Source organism: Triturus cristatus, chromosome 12, assembly GCF_964204655.1.
Source record: "Triturus cristatus chromosome 12, aTriCri1.1, whole genome shotgun sequence".
Lineage (NCBI taxonomy): Eukaryota > Metazoa > Chordata > Amphibia > Caudata > Salamandridae > Triturus > Triturus cristatus.
In genome coordinates this window covers 610,516,676-610,539,444 of record NC_140595.1, presented here as the reverse complement: position 1 = coordinate 610,539,444, position 22,769 = coordinate 610,516,676, and the positions used below count along the sequence as shown (strand labels likewise).

General features: G+C 47.0%; 1 protein-coding gene across 1 annotated transcript in view; it reads left to right on the top strand.

The window, feature by feature from the left end:
* TCF25 (TCF25 ribosome quality control complex subunit) overlaps positions 1-22,769 on the top strand; it is a 722,186-nt gene that overhangs the window by 304,790 nt on the left and 394,627 nt on the right. Inside the window, exon 10 of the mRNA XM_085639175.1 lies at positions 13,532-13,624. Within this exon, the coding sequence (XP_085495301.1) occupies positions 13,532-13,624 (93 nt within the window). The remainder of the gene's footprint in view (positions 1-13,531; positions 13,625-22,769) is intronic.

The following is a 22,769-nucleotide window of genomic DNA, read 5'->3' as shown; positions in this document are numbered from 1 at the left end:
TTGTCTTCTGCGGGAAGCTTGAAAGCTGGTTGTTAGGTCCAGCCTGGGCAGCGCATGCGTTGCGAGGCATGCAGTATTGTGGTATGGCATAGAAGCTCTGCCCATTTCCCACCCTTCTTTTTAATTGGCTCCGGTTACTGTCCTTGAAAAATTGTAGCTTTCTATTTGTGAATAGGCTTAGTAGTCCCTCCTTGGTACCGCCTTGTCTGCATTTGTAACCTCCCATAACAACTGGACTTTTTACTTGTGTTGTTACACAGTCTGCTTTATGAGTTGGTGAGCACTCTTTTCTTTAATGAATAATGCAAGACAACGGCGTCCGCTTCTTTTATTTGCAGCATGTCCATACAGCACTCGTGGGACAATGGCGGACACTTCTTGTGTATGGAGCGCGCTATGCGCTATTTCACTTTAATAGTAACTGCCCCCACACATTTCTCCTCTACCCGAAGAGGAAACTGAGAAAATAAGCCATTCCTTGAAATTTGCATAGTTAAGCCGTAAACTTGCTGCACCATTCCAGCTTATGATTTTGCAATCTACTGGAATAACGTGGTGTGGCGAGAGAGCGGGTGAGAGACGACGAATCATGGGCTAATAAAACCATAGTGCTCCTCGGCTGCACAGGGCTGGCTCTAACTTGGGACGTGCAGAGTGCTTGTCCACTCTGTAGTGTCTGACGAATTACTGCAAGCTTGTTCTATGGGATGCAGGAGAGGGGGTTCTCCACGGGGGAAATGCTTACCCCATAGAGAAAAACAATAAAGAGAAAAAGCATTTATTTGCATATTGGCTTACATTTCCCCTGCATTTGTACTTTGCATACAACTTCGGATTTGGAAAATAGCAAATGTGACAAAATATTTCAAGTAGTTAGGGATGAAAGCTGCGACAGGCTAAACTTTCCAGGTGTACTCGTGAGAACGTTTGTAAATTACAGATTTCATACACTGCCACTGGTGCTTGAGTGTACATCTAGATATGTAAATGTAAAATATCCTTTTTTGTAAATCTGGTTTTCTTGTATTAACAAGCATTTGCAATGCAATATTGCTAGCATTTTCTACACTTTGACCTATTGGTATTGTAAATGACAATGCCTTTTATTATTGCGGGTGTTTTAAACACCCAAATAAAAGGCATTGTCATTTACAATGCCAATAGCTAAAAATCTCGCAAATGCGAGACCTATATTGCAAATGCTTGTTAAACCTTGACATCAGTAGTTGCCCCTGTTGTGTCTCTGGGTACCTTTTCTGTGGCGTAACAATGGGAAACCCTTGATTGGGTAGCCATGCGCTGTACATATCTGAATATGAATAATTTACAAACCTTTGGTAGCAGTTTTTGGCCACCCAACATACTTAGATTTGTAAAATCCTGCACTACGTTTCTCAGAACTAGTTAGCTTGATGTATTTAAAAAAAAAAAAAAAAATCTTTTTATTGATGTGAAGAGAGTAAGAACAGCCGCCACCTACATCCATAGCTGGTGGGGCATAATAACCATTATAGAAATGTAATGGAGAACAGAAGGAGAAAGAAGTGATAGAAAAATAGATAAGAGAAGAAGGGCACTCAACAGCCAAAACTAAAAGTCACCCTTGGAAAGCTGTGTCATGCTTGCAGCAGTAACAAAAAATATATAGGGCGGTTGCACTCACAGGTAAAGCATGATAGATCAGGTAGTCCTTGTGTAAATGCTCTGGTGCTGGTGAGACCACCTCCTAATCGTTGAGGTGTAAGAAACTGTGTAAATACGCGTCTCTTGGAAAGACGTCCTCACGTTAGCACTCAATAGCGGAAGGGCCGCTGTAAGAAAGTGATACAAACGGTATTGCTTGGTTCTTTACTTTTTTAATTCATATTGACTTCATATGACTATTTCCGTAGTATGTTATAGTTCATACTGACATTAGTGGATTCAGACCACGAGATAGTTTACTACAGTATGTCCATAGTGTTTAGTAAGCCATTTTTTGCAAATATCCCCGATGCATTTCGGGACAAGCCCTTCGTCAGGGGGAATTCTACGAAAGAAATAAAAGGAGGACATAAGGCTGGGATCCAGGATGTATGCAAACAAGGGTAAATAAACAGTAAACACTTTAGTTGCCGAGTATAATATCAGCGTGGTAAACAGTGTTACGGCGGTGAACCAGTGACAACGGAGTAGACGCATAAGGGTCTATAATATATCGAGTTGGTGAGCAACATGCTTAACGGTGCAGTGGTGGTGAGCTGGTGGCAAAAACAGGGGTGACATAGTTCCCGTATCGTATACAGAACTGGAGCTGGTAACATGCAAAGCGAGAAAGTGGTGATGGTTAAATGTCGGCGTTCGCGGGGTGAATAAAGTTAAAAAAACGAAGGATAATCCGTGCTACATACCAAATGACGGTGACTATGAAACCCATGGTGTTAAAAGTAGCGTAAGTCTGACTAGTGAGGAGAAAATTATCCAGAAGGATACCGCGGGCAAATAAATACCTGAATGGCGCCGATGGTGTAAGCAGTATAGGAATCTCGTCTGAAAGGGTGAAGACATGCAAGCTAAGACCCGGAACTAAATATCTAATACCCGGAAGCGGTGGACCAAGTGAAAACGCGCGAGCGAGTCATGTGACTGAAAGGGTTAGAAGAAAGACTAACGAGCGTAGGTGGGTGATCAGAGATGAAGAAATCCAAATTCATAAAAACCTTGAGAAACCACCATTCAGACCTATCGTCTCCACTAGAAACTCAATCCATGAACCCATCGGCAAATATATTGACAAACATTTGCAACCTCTTGTCCAATCTATGTCTACTTATTTGAAAGATACTACGGATTTTCTCATCAAACTCAATCACATAAAGATTCAAGACTTTGACCAGCTTCTTCTATGTACCATAGACGTCAAGTCTTTGTATACTTCCATTCCACACAACCTAGGAATACAGGCCATTGAATCCTTTTTGATTGATACTGACAAAGATGAAGACATGAAAATTTTCTTACTCGAACTCATACACTTCACTTTATATCATAGTTATTTTTCGTGGAACAATAACTACTACATTCAACTCTCCGGAACATCCATGGGAAATTGTGCTGCCCCAGCGTATGCCAATCTTTTCATGCATCGCTTTGAATTGGATCACATTTTAACCCAGGAGTCTTGGTCGAAAAATTTACTGATGTTTAACAGGTACATTGATGATATTTTTCTTATTTGGAAAGGTTCCCAGACGGATTTACTGACTCTAATTACACAACTCAATACAATTAATGAACGCATCCAATTCACTCATGAAATCAACTATAATCATATCACTTTTCTGGATGTTGACATTTCCATATCCAATCATCAATTAATCACATCAGTATTTACCAAAAGCACCGACCGCAATAACTTACTACATTTCTCCAGTTTTCACCAAAAATCATTGAAAAAACACCTACCTTATTCTCAACTTTTGAGAATTAAACGTATTTCATCAACGGATGAGATCTTCCAGGAACAAAGTCGTCTACTAATCGACAAATTCAGGAAAAGAGCTTACCCTGATCCCATTCTGCAAGAAGCAGTCAAAAGAGCACAAATTAAAAATCGCAGAGAACTTCTACACACACAAGTTTCCACAACTTCAAAGGATTCACGAACAGTTTTCGTGTCTAAATACTCAAGACAAAGCCAGAAAATCAAAACTACTATCCGGAAATAGTGGCCGCTTCTACAATCGGAACCTGACTTCAAAGGCATTTTTAACGATTTGCCAATTTTCGCTTACCAAAGAACACAAAATTTACAGCAACTTCTCAACAAGAACCCTCCAGACTCCGCGAAAATATACAAAGGAACCATCCCTTGCTTAAATTGTGGTGGCTGCAACAACATCATTAAGGGTACGACCTTCATGCATCCCTCAAAAGGAACACCCATCAAACTCAGAGTTACAGCTACGTGTGACAGCAGCAATATAGTGTATCTGCTCAAATGCCCATGTGGACTCCCGTATGTGGGTAAAACGGAAAGAAAAATGAAAACTAGACTCATAGAGCACAAAAGCAACATCCGAAATAAGAATATGAAATCAACTGTAGCAAGACACTTTATGGCAAATAATCACAATTGCAGTCAACTGAGATTCTTGATTTTAGAACAAGTCAAGATCCAAAGAGGGAAAGACAATGGAGCAGTTCTGTTACAGCGCGAACTTTATTGGATACACAGATTGAATTCGGTTTACCCGCATGGTCTTAATGAACGCTTTAAATTCAGCTGTTTCCTGTAATTAACCTATCATGTACTCTTATATGTATCCTGTCGCTGAACTTCTCAAATTCTTTTTCTTTCCCATTGTATAATTCTTCCTTATCTCGTATTATTGTTGTTTCCGCCTATTTCCTTCCTTTTATTGTACATATGCTTCTTCTTGTTTACTAATGTTTTCCTTTTTTCATTATTTTTATTTATTTCATTTTTATGAATTTGGATTTCTTCATCTCTGATCACCCACCTACGCTCGTTAGTCTTTCTTCTAACCCTTTCAGTCACATGACTCGCTCGCGCGTTTTCACTTGGTCCACCGCTTCCGGGTATTAGATATTTAGTTCCGGGTCTTAGCTTGCATGTCTTCACCCTTTCAGACGAGATTCCTATACTGCTTACACCATCGGCGCCATTCAGGTACTTATTTGCCCGCGGTATCCTTCTGGATAATTTTCTCCTCACTCGTCAGACTTACGCTACTTTTAACACCATGGGTTTCATAGTCACCGTCATTTGGTATGTAGCACGGATTATCCTTCGTTTTTTTAACTTTATTCACCCCGCGAACGCCGACATTTAACCATCACCACTTTCTCGCTTTGCATGTTACCAGCTCCAGTTCTGTATACGATACGGGAACTATGTCACCCCTGTTTTTGCCACCAGCTCACCACCACTGCACCGTTAAGCATGTTGCTCACCAACTCGATATATTATAGACCCTTATGCGTCTACTCCGTTGTCACTGGTTCACCGCCGTAACACTGTTTACCACGCTGATATTATACTCGGCAATTAAAGTGTTTACTGTTTATTTACCCTTGTTTGCATACATCCTGGATCCCAGCCTTATGTCCTCCTTTTATTTCTTTCGTAGAATTCCCCCTGACGAAGGGCTTGTCCCGAAATGCATCGGGGATATTTGCAAAAAATGGCTTACTAAACACTATGGACATACTGTAGTAAACTATCTCGTGGTCTGAATCCACTAATGTCAGTATGAACTATAACATACTACGGAAATAGTCATATGAAGTCAATATGAATTAAAAAAGTAAAGAACCAAGCAATACCGTTTGTATCACTTTCTTACAGCGGCCCTTCCGCTATTGAGTGCTAACGTGAGGACGTCTTTCCAAGAGACGCGTATTTACACATGCTTGCAGCAGTGCCATAGGTGCCAATGTTGGATGGATTACGCCTCTGTTTGAAATACCTGGGTGAGGTGAAGTGCAACCAAGTATATTGGACATGACAATTCAACTAACTCTGTCACTAGGAATCTGATGGTGGAGTCCCATTTTTTGTCAAAGGGTGGTAATGTGTGTGTAACACTGGCTGTCACCTTCGCCATACCCACAAGTTCCCACAATTTATGTAACCAATCCAGCCAGGTCGAAATCGGATCAGTGCCCCAAAGATATATAAGGGTCAGCTTGGACGCCCCTAAAGCCAAGGTATTGGCTTTTCCCCGGCAGGATCTAAGAGGACAGGACAGCCTCCCAGAACTGCTGGGTCTTTGGGCAGTGCCCCAGCAAATGCGTTAAGAGTGCTCTCACGTCTACACCGATGCTGCAATTGCGGTTCTTCCAAAGCCAGGTAAGGACTGAAGAGATGTGAGTCATACCAGTCTATCTCTTTGTTAAATAAGTCGATCTAAAAAATGTTACTAGTGTGTTGGCTTCCCGCCTGACCCTGTATATGCAAGGTCCCATGTAGATTCCAGAGATGTCGGTGTGCTGACAGTTCTGCTTTGCGAAAGGCTCCATGTAGAGCACAAATAATAAAGGAGAACAGGGGTCATCCCTGTCGGGTTCCCTGCGAGATGTTAAAGGGGCAGGATGAGATTTCATTCACAATGTCTTTTCCCACCGATGTGGTTTAGTTGCAGCGTATCCAGCTTTGGATTCTCCCCCCCCCCCCAGCCCAAATCTAACTAGCACCGCTTGCAAGTAAGGTCTGTGTACCCTGTCAAAGGTCTTTTCTGCATCTTTGGACAGGAGCAAGGCGGGTATCTGGGAGCGTTTTGTTGTGTCAAGGAGGTGGCAAAATCGCCTAGTTCTATCGCTTCAGTCCCTCTCGGGGATAAACACGGACTCATCTGGGTCAATGAGACCTTGCATATACAGCGTCAGGCGGGAAGCCAACACGCTAGTAAAAATGTTCAGATCGGCATATTTAACGAAGAGATAGATCGGTATGATGCACATCTCTTCGGTCCTTAGCTGACTTTAGAAGAACCGCAATTGCAGCTGTCTGCCTAGAGGGAGTAAGGCACCCAGTAACACTGAACGGGTTATATGGACGGGAAAGCAAAGGGGCGAGGGAGGGCTCGACCATTTTGCAAAATTCAGAGGTAAGGCCGTCCTCTCCGGGGGCTCCAGTCAGTGTGGAATTTCTGAATAGCACGGAGACCCTCCTTGGGGCTAATATCAGCATCCAATTTAGCCACATCAACATCTGAGAGCGTGGTCACCCGAGCCTGCGCGATATAACCATCTGCTGCCGCTTCACCAAGTGTCGCTGGGTTTTAAAGTGCTGATAAAACCACTCAAATTCGCCAGCTATAAGGTCATCAGTTTGCAGCCCTTCCCCCATCCAGACCTTCAAGTTCCAGAACCTGGCTTTAAGCCGCCTGGGCCTGAAGTCTGTGTGCCAGTAGTCTACCAGCCTTGTTGCCTCCTTTGTAATACCTCTGCCTGGTATGCAGGAGGGCATATTTTACCCTGTCTACGTGCAGTGCCCTTAGCTGCTTTTGAGCCACAGGGACCTGGCGCCTAGCTTGAATGGAACCCGTGCGTAGGTGGACCCCCTCCAATTCCCTGACCATGTCCTCTGGTCGCTCCGTCTTAAGCTTCCTGTCCCTATTGAGCCTAGCCCTAATAGGGATAAACTTTCCCCGGAGTACAGTCTTTAATGTGTTCCACAGCAGCGCTACCAGCATAGATTCATCATCGTTAGAGTCCAGGATAACCTGTGTGGACCTCTATACTTCCACCACATTGGGGTTGTATGTGAGCAGTCTGTGATTCAGCCTCCACAACCTGTGAGAGGGCAGCCACCCAGGCAGTCTCGAGGAGAGGGTGAGGGAGGAGTGATCTGACATTGCCGCCACTCCTATCTTGACCGCATTCGTGGGGACATTGAGGCTCAATCGGGCCTATTGTGCAGGTGTGCAAAAACTTGTAGTTGATTAGAGGGTGGGACACCAGCTGTACCTAAAACAGAGAGCAGATGCAAACAGCATGAAAGGCATGTTGAGACAGAAAGAAAGGGGCTGTCGAGTAAGAAGAAAAGGCAGGGCTCTCCGAACCCAGAGCATAAGGGCAGTCCCAGGGGTGTGTCGTAAATGAAGCATTAAACATCCTTTGCCGCTTCAATCCAGAACTAGGCCAGGCAGACCTGAAGGGTCCAAAAAAGCACCCCCAGCCCAGAGAGGCACACGTTCACAATAAAAGGGGGGTCCCCACAGAGGAGAGGTTGAGTGCTCCATATAACTTGGTGTAACTCTAGGAAGGCGCATCAAGGTGTCTTCCGCAGAGGGCAATAAAGAGCTGGAAGGGTGGCACACAGTCAAACCCCAGGGATGGGTGGTCGGCAGGGCGAAGGGAGAATTGAAAGCCCAGAGAGGTGTAACAATAACAGGTAAATCAACATCACATACAAATTCCCAAATCTGGGAGAGCGCATCACCAATCAAGGGGGGCCCATCTGCCAAACATCCAGCCATCTCCACGTCCCAGGAACGAAGAAGGAAAAGGGGCTCTGCCAGGCAGGCTACCGCAAACACAGCCTCCCAGCTGCCACTTCATTGGGGCAGAGACATGTATTACTGGGCCAGCCCTGCAGAGAACTATGAACCCACAACATCTGACGTATCCTCACGTTGCTAGAGCTGGCGCAAGAGAGACTCCCTCTCCCTGAGGCTTTCAACATCCAAGGGCTTCTGTAATATGTCCTTCCCATTCCGTCGCTGGCATCTCGATGTGCTCCCCAGCTGCATCGCTGATTTTGCTGTGTGGGGACGTTCTCCCCATCTGGAGTCAAAGACCAGCACCGATTGCGCCTCTTCCAACGTGCGAACCATGCGGGTTTCTTGGTTCCATGCGAAGTTCAGTCAAAAGGAGTGTCCAGGGCCGGCTTGCGAGCGGTGCGACCGCACCGGGTGCCAAGGTCAGGGGGGCGCCGGCCGCCACCTACGTCTCTTACTCTTAAATCAGCACTCACTGAGCCTGCCTGCACTGTTAAACGGTTGTCCCCTCTTTCTTTTCTACGATGTATCTTCGTAGAAATGGAAAGAGAGGAAAAACGTGTTACCAAATCAGGAGGCACGCTTTTGTTTTGCCCGCCCATGCGTTGCTCTGCCTGACTGCCTCTAACTAAGTGTTGAACGTTTGATTGGATTTGGATTGGCCTGTAACTGAAACCGTTACCTACATCGCGGGGCGGGCCTTGGGAAACTTGCAGATACTCTTCCGGCGGCTAATGTTACTGGTGGTTGCGCGCGCTCTCCGACAGTCCACGGGATTTTTGGCAGTGGCACAGAGACTGAGCCTCCTCTCTGCAGCAACATAACGTGAGTTAGGTGACGGTCTACTTTTTTAAAATCAATCAATAATTTAAATGTGCACTGTGCACAAACAATATAGGGTGGTGACCTCCCCTCCTTCTCAGGCCCGGTTTTAGCGACCCAAACATGAGCCTTGGCCCTCGCAGTGAGGGCTTGAAGGCAGGCGCGCAAAGAACACGTCGTGTGTCTCAGCCCGGGCAGAGACAGCTTCCCGGGCGTGCGCACACACAACGTTTTAGAGATTATCGCAGCCGCACCCGAGTACTTCACAGGTCTTTAAAAGACCATTTTCATGTTAACGAGGCTTTGTTTATTTTTTCACCCCTTCATCTCCACATTCCCGGCAATGGCCACAATGTTCTGCTGCGTGGATATTTCTTTTTCTGTGCAGCGCAGGAGAAAATAAGTTTGTTTATTCATATTCACCTTTCCTGACTCCTGCAGCTGCTTATCACAGCAGGCTGTGACACAAAGTTTGACTAACGGAGTATGTAAGAGAATGTGTTACTAATATGTTTTTATTTTTAAAATATGCGCAGGCCCAGCAGGGCACATACTTCGTGTGTGATGCAGGACAACAATAAGACAATAAAAGATGCCCAGATAACGCTGGTGATTAATGATCCTGCTGGAGAGCAATCATTTGTCTGTTAGTAGTTTTTAAATGCAGATGAACTGTATTTTATGTGGAAGCTCAGTGGGTTACTGCCTTTGTCACAGAGATCCTTTTGTTACTTGCAGTTCAGAAGTTACAATCCAAACATAGGACAGTGACCAATGAACTGTCATCAAAGAGCTGCATACAAACATGAATGGTATAGTTAGAACTTCGCTTTCTTTTTTTGTGACATAGTTAGAACTTCCCCAGTCTTTCATTATTCTAATTTTGCTAAAATGAGTATGTTTGGGCAGATATACATTTTTATCAGTAAAGCTGAACCGACCCCATGGAATACTCTTTAAATCCTAAGGTTGTGTTTCCCCAGACCAAACCCTCTTAAAATATCCGGCCCACCAGCATGGATGAAATGTGATTCATACACCTTGTAATCCTCATTTGCTTATGTGGCATTCCCTGTATACTGATTTATATACTTGTATGATTCATTGTCTCTGTATAATGTGTGCGTGGTGTAAAGTACTGACACACACTACACTGATATGAGTAGCGCTATACAACAAATGAAATGCATATGAGAGAGGGGCTACTTAAAGATGAGGGGCTCTGTTGGACTGTGGCAGTGAGGGAATCCGAGCTAGTGGAGAGAGAAGTTTTTCTAAGTTAAAGTTAACTAAAACATATTTAAGATCCACAATGAAAGATGAAAGGCTATCATCTTTGGCAATCCTATCCATTGAAAATGATATTGCACAACAACTGGACTTATCCACATCAATATTGGCATTTGCAAAAATGAAAGCCCGTAAAGTTCAATTTTCTTGAAATTTGCAAATTGTTTTTACAAAATTAACAGTTAGAAAATGTTAATAATTACATCAACAAGATGTATATTGTTTTGGGCTATAAAATAAGCTATAATTGACTGATGGTGTCTTAATATCTGTTCCCCATCTAATCCCTATTTAATTTACATGACATTTGAGCATACATTTCATATATTATAAAATGTATCCTGTAGATATTTAATATGCGGTTGAGAAACCATACAACTCAACACAAAAAATGTTTGCTGGGAGGTGCGGGGGGGGCGCCAACAAACATTGTCGCACAGGGCGCCACAATCTCTAAAGCCGGCCCTGGGAGTGTCGCCACTTATAGAGAATTCCTTTCTCCTTCAGGAATGTTGTGGCCGGTCACAAAACATTTCGTCTCTTGAGGGTAAGTGGAGAGAGATCGCCGCCATGATCATCTCCTTCTGTTTGTAGGAGTGTAGACAGATAAGAATGTCCTGTGGTCGGCCCGGCTGACGGGCGTCCGGCTCTGTGCATACGGTCTAGAGATATGTCTTTGTCCCCTTATGCAGGTGCCACCTGCCAAAAAAGCCACACCACCAAGTCCTCCTGCCTCCCTGGGTACAACTGAAGAGAAACCCCTTTGACAAGGATGTTGGAAGGTTTTGACCTGTTTCCCGTATTGCAAGTGGTAGCACAGCTCCTCGTTAGCTCCAACAGCTCATGCTCATGGAGCTCCTAATGACGACGGTCCCCGGCTATTTCCAGGGAGTCCACACTGTCACCCAGCTCTGAAAGGTCATTTTTAATGGTTCTAACGTCTGTGGCGACATCCTGCCGCAGGGCCGCAAAATATTGTGAAAGTGCCAAAAAGCTGCTCCAGGAAGTTGCCAGGGATCGGTTCCTCTGGCCTGACATAGTCTGCCGCTGGGGCCGCTGCTCTAGCAGATAACCGTGGTGGGGACTCGGAGCACACCTCACCCCTCTTGGCATTAGCTTTGTGTAGGAGGTCCTTTATAGAGGCCTCCTCCTTCGAGCAGGCTGAGGTCATCTTTGAGAGTCCCAAATCGCCAGTATTGCCGCCTCTGAAGCTCTCCGTTCGCTGTTGTCTTGGAAGGAAGCACCTTCTGATCTCCCAGGCTACTTGCCGCAGAGGCCATTAATTCCCGCCTTGCCAGGGGGGAGACACCGCCCCCACGCAGTCTAATATTGTATTGATGCCGCTTCTCACCTGCACACCTGCTATTAGACCCACCGGGGCACCTGGTCCAGCACACTCATCAGGTCCGGGAGAGAGCACCATCACAAAAATAAACCAGGCCTCTGGCTCGCACTCAGCATCCAACCGAGGCGGTCAACGATATTATCAGGGCTCCCTGCCAGTCATAACCACGGGCCTCAAAACCTCTGGGGCCGTCAGAGTGCCCAGGCACATTCCTCCTTCCGCCTTTGGGCCAGAGCTCTGTGCGCGACTACCGCTCTCCCACACTACCTGCGTCTCTTTGCCTTCGGGGGCCTCGCATCTCCTCTGCTACTACCTCTGCTGCTCCTACCAGCGTTCCGCGGTGCAGGCCTCGCCCTCCCAGAGGCTGTCTGGGCACCACGACGCAGACGTCCGCAGACTTGGCCTTGCAGTCGGACATGGACAGCCCCTCAGGCCGGCACCACCTTCGACTGCTCAATCAATCAATCATGGCATTTGTAAAGCGCACTACATACCCGCGAGGGTCTCAAGGCGCTAGGGGGGGAGGGGGGAAGCTGCTACTGTTCGAAGAGCCAGAAGTCTTCTGAAGGTCAGAAGGTCTTCGGTCTGCCGCAGGCGAATGGGGAGGGTGTTCCATGTCTTGGCGGCGAGGTGGGAGAATGATCTGCCGCCGGCGGTCACTCTTCGGATGTGGGAACGGTGGCGAGAGCGCGGTCTGCGGAGCTGGCGGGTGGGGGTGTAGAGGCTGAGTCGGCTGTAGAAGCTGAGTCGGCTGTTGAGGTACGTTGGTCCGGTGTTGTGGAGTACCTTGTGTGCGTGGGTGAGGCGTTTGAAGGTTATCCTCTTGTTGACAGGGAGCCAGTGTAGGTCTCTCAGGTGGGGTGTGATGTGCCTGCGGCGAGGGATGTCGAGGATCAGGCGTGCGGAGGTGTTCTGGATGCGTTGAAGCCGTTTCAGGAGTTTGGCCGGGGCTCCTGCATGGAGTGCGTTTCCGTAGTCTCGTCTACTGCTGAAGAGGGCCTGGGTGACCCTTGCTTGTCACTCGGGGGTCCTGCTGCCAAGCGGCGCTCCTTCTGCACCTCGGGGTAATCACAGCTGCAGCCTCCAAGCGCGTATCATCGCCACTTCGTCAGCCGGCCTCCACTCTTCAGCAGCCCGCAGACTGCCATAAACCGTCACAGTACGGGTGTCAGAACAGCCCAGAGAGAAGCCTCAGTCGTGGTAGTCACTTCCACCGGAGGGCACCCCTGTCAGCTCACCCCCGCCGGGTCACTCAGCAGTTCAGCAGTCATCCCGGGAAGCCTGCTATCAGCAACTTAAGGGCCTCGACTGGCAGAGCTCCTCAATCAAGCTGCTACGACATCGCCATCTTGAAATCATATTTTGCCTCATTTCAAACCTAAACTTCTTTGTCAATATCTTTGCATTTATTGTTCTACCCTTGCCGTTCAGATTAGCTTTTTCAAATAGTACCTGGCAAATTTACGCTAAATCAAAAACTAGTTCTTTAGTAAGAATAACACTAACTTCATGTCCAATGCGGAAATTTCCCATCCAGCAATGTTTGAGTTATCTGTGAGCAGAAGGGTTTTATGGAACTTGCCATCATCCACTTCAAATCACTCCATACTCTTGTCTGGCTCATGCCTGCTACCTCTGCATACAAATCTTTCTCAAGGTTTATCCATACCTGGCAAATGTGTGCAAGTGAATTGAACCATAACCAAAGTATTTATATCAATGACTCTGCAATGTGTCTCTCTGTTGCACACCTGCATGTATACTTTCTTCTGCCCAACGTTGAGCACTTTTACCGTTTCCTTTTATTTTCATAATGCAACCGATATCCAAGGCTGACTTCAACTGAAAAGTAAGATTGTGCCAAGAAGATATCTTATCTAAACGAACTGCTAGACAGAAGAAACAGATCTTCGTACAACTTAGATAAAAATTAAGATAAATTGTTATTCTTGTTTTTTCCGATACATTCAGACCGTTACCGTTCCACCGGATACCTTTGGTGGCTTTGATATTGCATGTATTCTTCTCAGGTTAATAACTTATTATATTTGTGTTTCTTTGCTTCCAGAGCATTCTACCTTACCCTCTTTAAGCACATGATGTTCCTAGAGAAGAGAGGGTGTCCTCGGACTGCCCTGGAGTTCTGCAAACTCATTCTAAGGTAAGTACACTTTCATCTGGTTTTACCTTGGATTTTTTTTTACTTTTCTCAGGAAAGAATCTAAAATGCCCCTTCTCTTATTCCTTGCCTATGTAGAATAAATTGCACACTTTTCACATAGAAAATTGAGTTGGGACAATTTAGTATTGGTCATCTAAATAAAGACTGTTTGTTTTGCACTCCCACTGAAAAGACTTTAAGATTATCTTTGGTGCCCTGACTATCAGGATATGCTTCACACGGCGATCACCACATATCTGGACGATAATGGCCCTACTGCCCCTTCACGGTGTATTCTATGTGAGGCCCTTAAGCCTACTATTAGGGGTACCGAAATTAGCTATTGCACCAAAGAAAAACGCGCACAGCGGGAGCAACTAGCACCTTTAGAGTTACGCCATACGATCTGGATCCTAGCCCTACCATAAGCCGAAACCTGATACGGGTGCAACAGGACCTGTGGCACTATCTCATGGGTGAAGCCAAGGAGATCTGGGAGGCGTCGCAACATCGGGTTTATCAATGGGGCGACAAGTTCAGTAGAATGCTCCACGGGCTCTGCCGGGCAGATGCTTCCCCAGCGGTCGTACCCACTATTCGTGGCGTTGACGGGTCTTTGCACAGGTCACCGAAGGAGTGGCTGGGGAATTTGCGCGACATTTCACAACTCTCTATGCACGACATGAACAGATCTCGGCCGGCCTCATAGCAGAATTCCTCACGGATATTCCGTCACGGCGGCTCCCAGGTCACCTACGTGAGGAATTGGAGACCCCAATTACAGTGGACGAACTGACTGGCGCCCTCAACGCGCTTCACCCTGGGCGTGCCCCGGCCCCAATGGATTCCCTATGGAATTCCTACGGCCGAACATATACCTCTTGGGGCCCCATTTGCTGGTGGAAATCCAGGAGGCCATGGAACTTACCATTTTGCCCCAAGATTGGCGACACACAGAAATCGTGGTATTTCTTAAGCCCAGCCGCCCTCCAGATGACCCCTCCTCTTACCGCCCCCATCTCCCTTAACTTCGAACCCAAATTGTTGTGGAAAGTTCTTGCCTATCGCCTGCGCGCGTGTGTCACAGATCTAATACACCCCGATCAGTCTGGTTTCATGCCGCAAAGAGCCACTTGCCACAATATCCGGAGGGTACATAACGCTATGGCAGCGGCCCCAACGCTTGGTTGGCCGTCAGCCATGCTCCTCGCCGATATTGACAAAGCATTCGACTCTCTGAGCTGGGTGTTTCTCTTCCATATGCTCGAAGCGATCAACTTCGGTCCGCGCTTCCTTGCGTATGTGCGTCTGCTCTACACCGACCTAACGGCGTCCGTGCGAATCACTGGGCATCTCTTCCATCCCTTCCCTATCCAAAGAGGTACTCGACAGGGCTGCCCACTATTGTTTGCCCTTGCAGTTAAGCCCTTACCGGCATGGGTCAGAAGCGACCTGGTGATCCGTGGTTTTGACTGGTCGCGGTCGAGATCGGACCGTATCGCGTTATACGTGGACGATGTCCTCTTTTTTTATACCAGATCCCTGGTACTCTGGGCCCCGCATATTAGAAATCCTCAGGGTGTTTGGGGGAAACTACAGGCTTACACACAAATCCCGCCAAATCCATACTATTTCCGGTGTGCGGTCACCAGGGTCGCGAAGCGTGGGCCTCACAGCTCTCCCGGGCGACGAATGGTTTCAAATATCTCTGCCTTTTTGTGTCTCCATGCCCCAAAGTCTCCTGGGTGCATAATATCACCCCATTGCTCACCAGTCTCAATGCTGAAACGGCAATATGGCTCCCCCTATCCTTATACGGGCGCTCTGCCAGCTTTAAGATGGTGTCGCTACTCCGGATCTTGTATCGCCTTCAAAACTTTCCATACCCTGTTCCGCGCTCCTGGTTCTCACAGGTTGACGCCATACAAAACAAATTCCTTTGGAATGGCGGCGCGGTTAGGGTTGCTCTTTGCACCTGTGCGCATCCACATATTGTGGGGGGATCGCAGCTGCGGACATCTATTCATATTATGAGGCGTCCCACATACTCGTGGTGAATGAATGGAAGTTATTCACTCCCCTACATGTCTGTGGTGTGATCGGAAGGAGGGTACATTCTTGCACACGGTATGGAGCCGCACGGCGTTTCAACCCTTTTGGCGCAGGTACTATCGTGGGAGCTCCCACTTGACCCGCGTCTCCTCTTCTTACATAGCACTGACGACATTGGGGGAAATAGGTATAAGCAGAATTTACTCTTTCTGGCTCTTACTATTGACAAGAGGGACATCGCACAACTCTGGAGAGCGACATCTCCCCCGACCCTAGGTAAATGGAAGGCCGAGTTAGATAGACGTATGGGGGCCGAGATAGCTGTGTTCCTTGCCCTACAAAACATCGAAAGATGTGGACCAGATGGGCGAAATATCGAGGAATCGAACTCCCATACCACCCCCCTCCCTGCCGGAGGCGGACCCCTGAGTGGTGCCCCTTGCTCTTTAATTACTTGTTAACCTCTACTTTGCTTTGAGCGGGCTGTCCAGTTCAGTCTGTATGTGAATATCGACACCACTGTGCTGTATTTTTTTATGTGGAGATCGAAAACTGTCTACATTTTGTTTTTGTTGTTTCACCTGCATGTTTGGCAGGTGTTGATCAATGGTAGAAATGTGGTTATTTATGTGACGCAAATCCTTTTTCTCCCACAGGTTATTGTAGGGCTATTGCCCATCCTCTCGAAACATAACCCAATAAAGCTTGTTGTTACATAAATAAATAAAAGATTTGAAGAGTGATAGACATCTATGCATCACAGATGAAATATCAAAGTAACAAGCCAGTTGTGTGTGTCAAGCATATCACCCCTTGTCTTTGAGGTAGATTTGTACATTAAAATGCCGAATATTGATGTAAGTCCTACTGAAAATCCAATACAAAAAATGTGTGTATAAATAGAATGTCCATTCACTACCTTTTAGTAAGACTATCATCTAACACTGGAGAATGAAGTTCCTCAGTTCCTGTAAAAGCCTATCTAAATAAAATACATTACACTGCCGAATATACAGGAAACAAACAATATGTTCTGGAAAGGGATCTTTGTTTTTAATACCCTTACTGAAAAAGCTATGCGATCATATAAAGCTATGCGATAATATATAATGCAAAGCAAATTTGTATGTCACAGGCCTTGAAAAATGCTAAGGGAGTTGGGTAGGGTGAGCACAAATAAATTTTCTCTCTGGCTGAGGTAAGTTTTATTATGGAGATCCTTTTCTCCTCGTGGCTTATGTATGTTACAGAAAAATGAAAGCCACTGTGCAGTCTGAAATGATATGACACTCTTGCTCTTCCTTTGTGAAATTGCTTTTGTGTAGATCAGCATTTGACAATTTCTTGTGTTGTGTTTCCTAAAGGTGAAAGGGCTCCACAAGGGGAAACGGGGATTGTACCTTACAGCCTTCCACTTGCACCGTGAGAGTGTGGTCCGGGTCTTTTATAGGTTGGGAGTTTCCCTCAAAACATAGGAATGGAATAGAATGAAGTGGCGAAAGGAGGCCAAAAAGGTGTTTATAGACCTACGGTGGTTCATTTTATGGTTCAGCTACTACTACTGCTATTCCTGACATTGCCCATGAAAACTCAATGGTATTAGAAGGGAGGGAGGAAGGGTGGAAGGGAGGGAGGGAGGGGGAGCTCTATTTATTCTTTCTATATAAACCAAACTTAAACATTAGCAATTCTAAAGTTATAGTTATACCTTTCATTTATAATTCATGCAACTTCTTCAAATTAGTGTACAGTTTTGTAGAGTGGAATAGTGTACAGAAGAGTGCAGTGACGCGGAGTGTGGCAGAGTGTAAATATATATTGAAGTAGCATGGAGTGGTGTACATTGTAATGTACAATGGAGTGGCGTGGAGTGATGTAAAGTGTAATAGCATACAGTGGATTAGAGTGGAAAGGCGTACAATGGAGTGAGGTAGAGTGTAGTGGCATACAGTGAAGTGGCATGGAATGGCGTACGGTGGAGTTGCTTATAGTGGAATAGAGTAGAGTGGAGTGGAATAGTATGTAATAGATTGGAATACGGTATAGTAGAGTGGCATGTAGTAGATTGGAATACGGTATAGTAGAGTGGTGTGTAGTAGATTGGAATAGGGTATACTAGAGTGGTGTGTAGTAGATTGAAATAGGGTATAGTAGAGTGGCGTGTAGTAGATTGGAATAACTTATAGTTGAGTGACGTGTAGTAGATTGGAATAGCGTATAGTAGAGTGGCGTGTAGTAGATTGGAATACCGTATAGTAGAGTGGCGTGTAGTAGATTGGAATACCGTATAGTAGAGTGGCGTGTAGTAGATTGGAAGAACATATAGTAGAGTGGCGTGAAGTGGTGTGGAATCAGGTACAATGAAGTGGTGTACTGTGGAATACCGTAGAGTTGTGTAGAGTGGAATAGCGTAGAGTTGAGTGGTGTACAGTGAAGCGGGGTAGACTGTAGTGGCAAACAAAGTAATAGGGTACAGTTGACTGAGTTAGAGTGTAGTGGCATACAGTGGTGGCCTGGAGTAGAGTGGAAAAGCGTAGGCTGGAGTGGCATAGAGTGTAGTGGTATACAGTGGAGTGTTGTAGAACACAATAGCGTACAGTGGAGTGGGATAGTGTGGAATAGCGTAGAGTGGCGTATAGTGAAGTGGAGTGAGGTACAGTGGAATAGCATACAGTGGAGTGACCTGCAGTGGAATGGCGTAGACTGAAATGGTGTGGAGTGGTGTACAGTGCAGTGAGGTACAGTGTAGTGGCGTGGAGTGGGCTAGAGTGGAATACAGTAGAGTGGAGTTTTGTGAGTGGAGATGGTGAGAGTGTAATGGGGTGGACTGTAGTGGTATACATTGTAATAGCAGAGAGTGGAATAGCGTAGAGCAGCGGTTCTTAACTTTTTGACTAATGTGGACCCCAATTAATCATGACTGGAACCATGGGACCCCCACTGAATCAATATTGGAATCCCGTGACCCCAAGATAAAGTACCGCCAGGCGTCGAGTTGAGAAGGGAAATTGGAGCGATTGTTATAGGCCGCCTAGCCGCTGGGAAATCGTCTGCTGCACGAAACTCTTTCCTTGCAGACTGAGTCCTTTTTACCTTGTTTTTATTAAAATTCTTTGACTATTTTTAGTACTGCACACCCGCACTTTAAAATATAATCGCTCACCTGCTGCTCGAGCGGGGCTCACTTCCGCACTTTCCATTTAGCGCCATTTTGGGGGAGGTTTTGCCATGCTAGGGTGCCGTTTTGGTGAGCGCACTAGTGGCCAGGGGGAACACGCCTGCTTGTCTATTTAATCTTGGGCAATGCATGCGCACAGCGGGTGCGCCGATGGCGCGCCAGAGGCAAGCCCGTCTGCGCCCGTCCGCGCTTCGGACGTGCCTAGTGCTGGTCATGCTGCCTGTTTAGGCAGCGAGGTACTCTGTACCTACACAAGAGAACAGCTACTGGAACTAGGTAAGAGAGTACGCACTGACGTTGTCTATCAGGGACCTTTTGTGGAAAATGTGAGAATTAATATGAATAACAGCTTTAATTGCGGGCTGACTAATAGTCGGTCGCTAGTCAAACATTATGCTGAAAACTCACTGCTGATTGAAGACATGAAAATCGACGTCTTGTTTTTAACGGAAACCTGGATTAGAGCTGAGTCTGTGGTAGAAATAGGGCTTGCCTGCCCTGCTGGGTTTAAAATTTTACATAACCCAAGAATAGAGGGCAGAGGAGGAGGGGTTGGAGTGATATTCAGGGAGGAGCTTAATTTTGCTCCCCTACAGGTTGATGAGGTAGATGGGATTGAACTCATGAGGTTCTCGTTGCAGAAACCTAAAGGCAGCCTATATATACGGGATTGGTCTGTTACAGACCCCCAGGGAGTGCCACCCTGTACCAGTCTTTTTCAGATACCATCACCAACTTATCCCTAGCACACTCCAGAATGATTATCCTGGGAGACTTCAATCTGTGGGAGAACGCAGATACAGGAAATTATCTGAGAGATCTGAAGTATACCTGTACTCATTTTAACCTCCAACAATTAGTTACTTCCCCGACCCATCAGGGAGGACGCATTCTTGACCTACTGTTCGTTAATGGGCTGGAAGTCGAGATACTGAATATTATACCCTAAAATTGGACAGACCACCATTTAATCCATTTTAAAATTGTTATCTGGTATGAGGGACCAATCTAAAACCCCTGTGGCCTTTCGGAGAGGCAGGGAATGGGCGAAATTAGGGAGGACGGGTGCCCTTTTAACACCACCCACTGCGAATCCCTTCTGTGCCTCTAGCACGGTAGAGGAGAAATATACTATCTACCAGAAATATATCACGGATGCTTTGCATCAACTAATCCCAATAAAAAAAATAAGAACTAGAAATAAAATCTCAGCACCATGGTACAATGACGAACTGAAACAGTTACGTCTACTATGTAAAAAGGCTGAAAGAAAATGGAGGAAGAGGTACTTAGAGGGGGACAAGTTGGAGTTGAGGACTTCACAGACTAAGTATAAGATGCTTATTCTAGAGTGTAAAGCAAACTTCTATGCCAATTCCATCTTACAAGCGTCTAATGGGACCAAAGAACTCTTTAGGATTGTCAGGGATATCGCCGCTCCAACTTGCCTGGGTAACAAAGTGGAGGCTTCACAGAAATTATGTGATGAGATCGCTTCCCATTTCTTGGATAAAGTGGCAATGATTGTTGGACCCTTTAAGGACAACAAAACTGCCACCGAGGCCCATGCTATACAGGCGACTGAAGGGGATCCGGGTCAGTTATGCTCCCTGGATAGCTTTCCGACCTTTACAGATCACACTTTTAACACAGTTGTGCAAAGCATATCCTCAGGCACCCCGCTTGACCCTTTACCTCAAAAAGTATGGAAGACCTACGGCCAAATGACTCTTCCCTGGTTACGACAGATATGTAATCAGTCCCTGGAAGAAGGGATCTTCCTGGAGGGATGGAAGCAGGCGGTGGTGACACCACTGATTAAGAAGCCCTCCTTGGACCAGACAAATCTGGTTAATTTTTGGCCAATCTCTCTCCTTCCCTTTCCAATTAAAATTCTGGAAAAGGCTGTAAGCAGATCTTTATCATGCTATTTGGAGGAACATCACCTGCCGGATAAGGACCAGTTTGGTTTTCGTCCCGGACATGGGACAGAGTCAGCTCTATCCACTATGATGGACAATCTACGGATGCGGGCCAACAACGGGAATGCTACAGTTTTAGTGCTTCTTGATGTGTCGGCCGCATTCGACACAGTGAGTCACTCAATCCTGCTGGAGAGACTTGAGAGAATAGGGGTGAAGGGACGGGCATTGCAGTGGCTACCGTCTTATCTGACAGGGAGACAACAGACGGTAACTTTAGCACCATTCACATCTCGCATATCACCCATAGCCTATAGAGTACCGCAGGGTTCTAGCATCAGCCCTATTCTCTTTAACATCTATCTACAGCCACTCTTTTCTATCATTAAATCGTTCGGGGTTGACTTGGTCAACTACGCGGACGATACGCAACTGGCGTTCTCCTTGGAAGGAAAACAGGCAGTCTCTATGGATTTATTCCAAGAGTGCATGCGTCAGACCATAGACTGGCTGCGGAGGAACTCCCTGCAGTTAAATGGAGGGAAGACTGAGGTGTTGTACTGCTCATTGGCGAGGCTGCCTCTGCATACACCGGTGGAGTTTAGGCTTACCCCCGAGGAGAACCCGCTGGCCCCGGCCAGTACGATACGTAACCTGGGGGTCCTAATAGATAAGAACCTCCAAATGGAGTCGCAGGCAAACAAGACAGCCAGTGTGTTTCGGTCTGCTGCGCCTGTTACGTCGGATACTTCCGATCTTACCGAAGGATTTGCGTCCCCTGATAGTAAGCAGCACAGTGATGAGCAGACTGGACTATTGCAATTCCTTGTATTTAGGGGCCCCTCAATACATCTTTCAGAGTCTGCAAAGAGTCCAGTCTGCCGCGGCAAAGCTGGTGCTAAACTTGCGGCGTAACTCGTCCTCCACTCATGCCTTGAGAGAGCCTCACTGGCTACCAATTAAGAAAAGGGTCCTTTTTAAATCCCTCTGTCTGGTGTACAGAGCAACACACGAGATGGGCCCGGTCCCTTTACAGGAAAGGTTTGCCTGGTACATCCCTTGGAGACAGCATCTGAAAGAAACACGTTAGTTAGATTCCTCACCTTAGAATATCCCCAGGCGTCAGACTGGATCCGGAAGATTTTTCATCAGCAATACCCCTTGTGCGTCGCTAGGCGTCGTCTGCGGCTCCGCGTCCGTCGTCGGGCGCCGGAATGACGTCGTTGGAGTACTTAGACGCCGCCCTCGCGCGCTGACGTCAGTTCTTCTTTTTTCCGCGCCAGTAAGCGCAGATCCGGGAGAGCTACCCCTTTTAGTCTTTTTTGACTAAATCTTTTTTGATCACTTTTGATCCTTGTCTGTCGACATCTGGTGCCGGTAGGATGCCTGGGTTCAAGGCTTGCGAGGATTGCCATCGACTGATGTCAGTGACCGACCACCACCGCCGGTGCCTCTACTGTTTAGGCCCCGACCACGACGCGGAGTCGTGCTCCGATTGCCAGACCCTGACTTCGAAGGCTCGGCGGGAGCGGTCCCGCAAGCTTCTCGAGCTTCGCCACTCGGCTCCGCGTCGTGCGCGATCCCGGTCCAGGAGGAGGTCCAAGGATCGCTCGCGGAGCCCTAGCCGACGCCACCATCGATCGTCGGGCTCCAAGTCGTCGGGTAAGTCCAAACGCTCTAAGAAGTCCAAGCGGCGACATCGCTCTTCGGACTCCCCTCGCCGGTCGCGCGACTCGGCCGAGGGTCCGGGTGGTTTCACCCCCGCGGCTCCGGCGGAGCCGCAGGCGCCGCACCCGTCCCCATACCCTCCGGTCCCTGGGACTAACGCGACGCCGGCGGAGGTCAGTGCCTTCCTCTCGGCCATGAGGAGCCTGGCCTCGACGCCCGCTGGCGCGCCTTCGGGCCCCGCGGACTCGACTGGGCGACCTTGCCTGCCGGCGGCTTCGGCCCCGGCGCCGTCGACGACTCCGGTCTCGTCTCCGCAGGTCCCCGC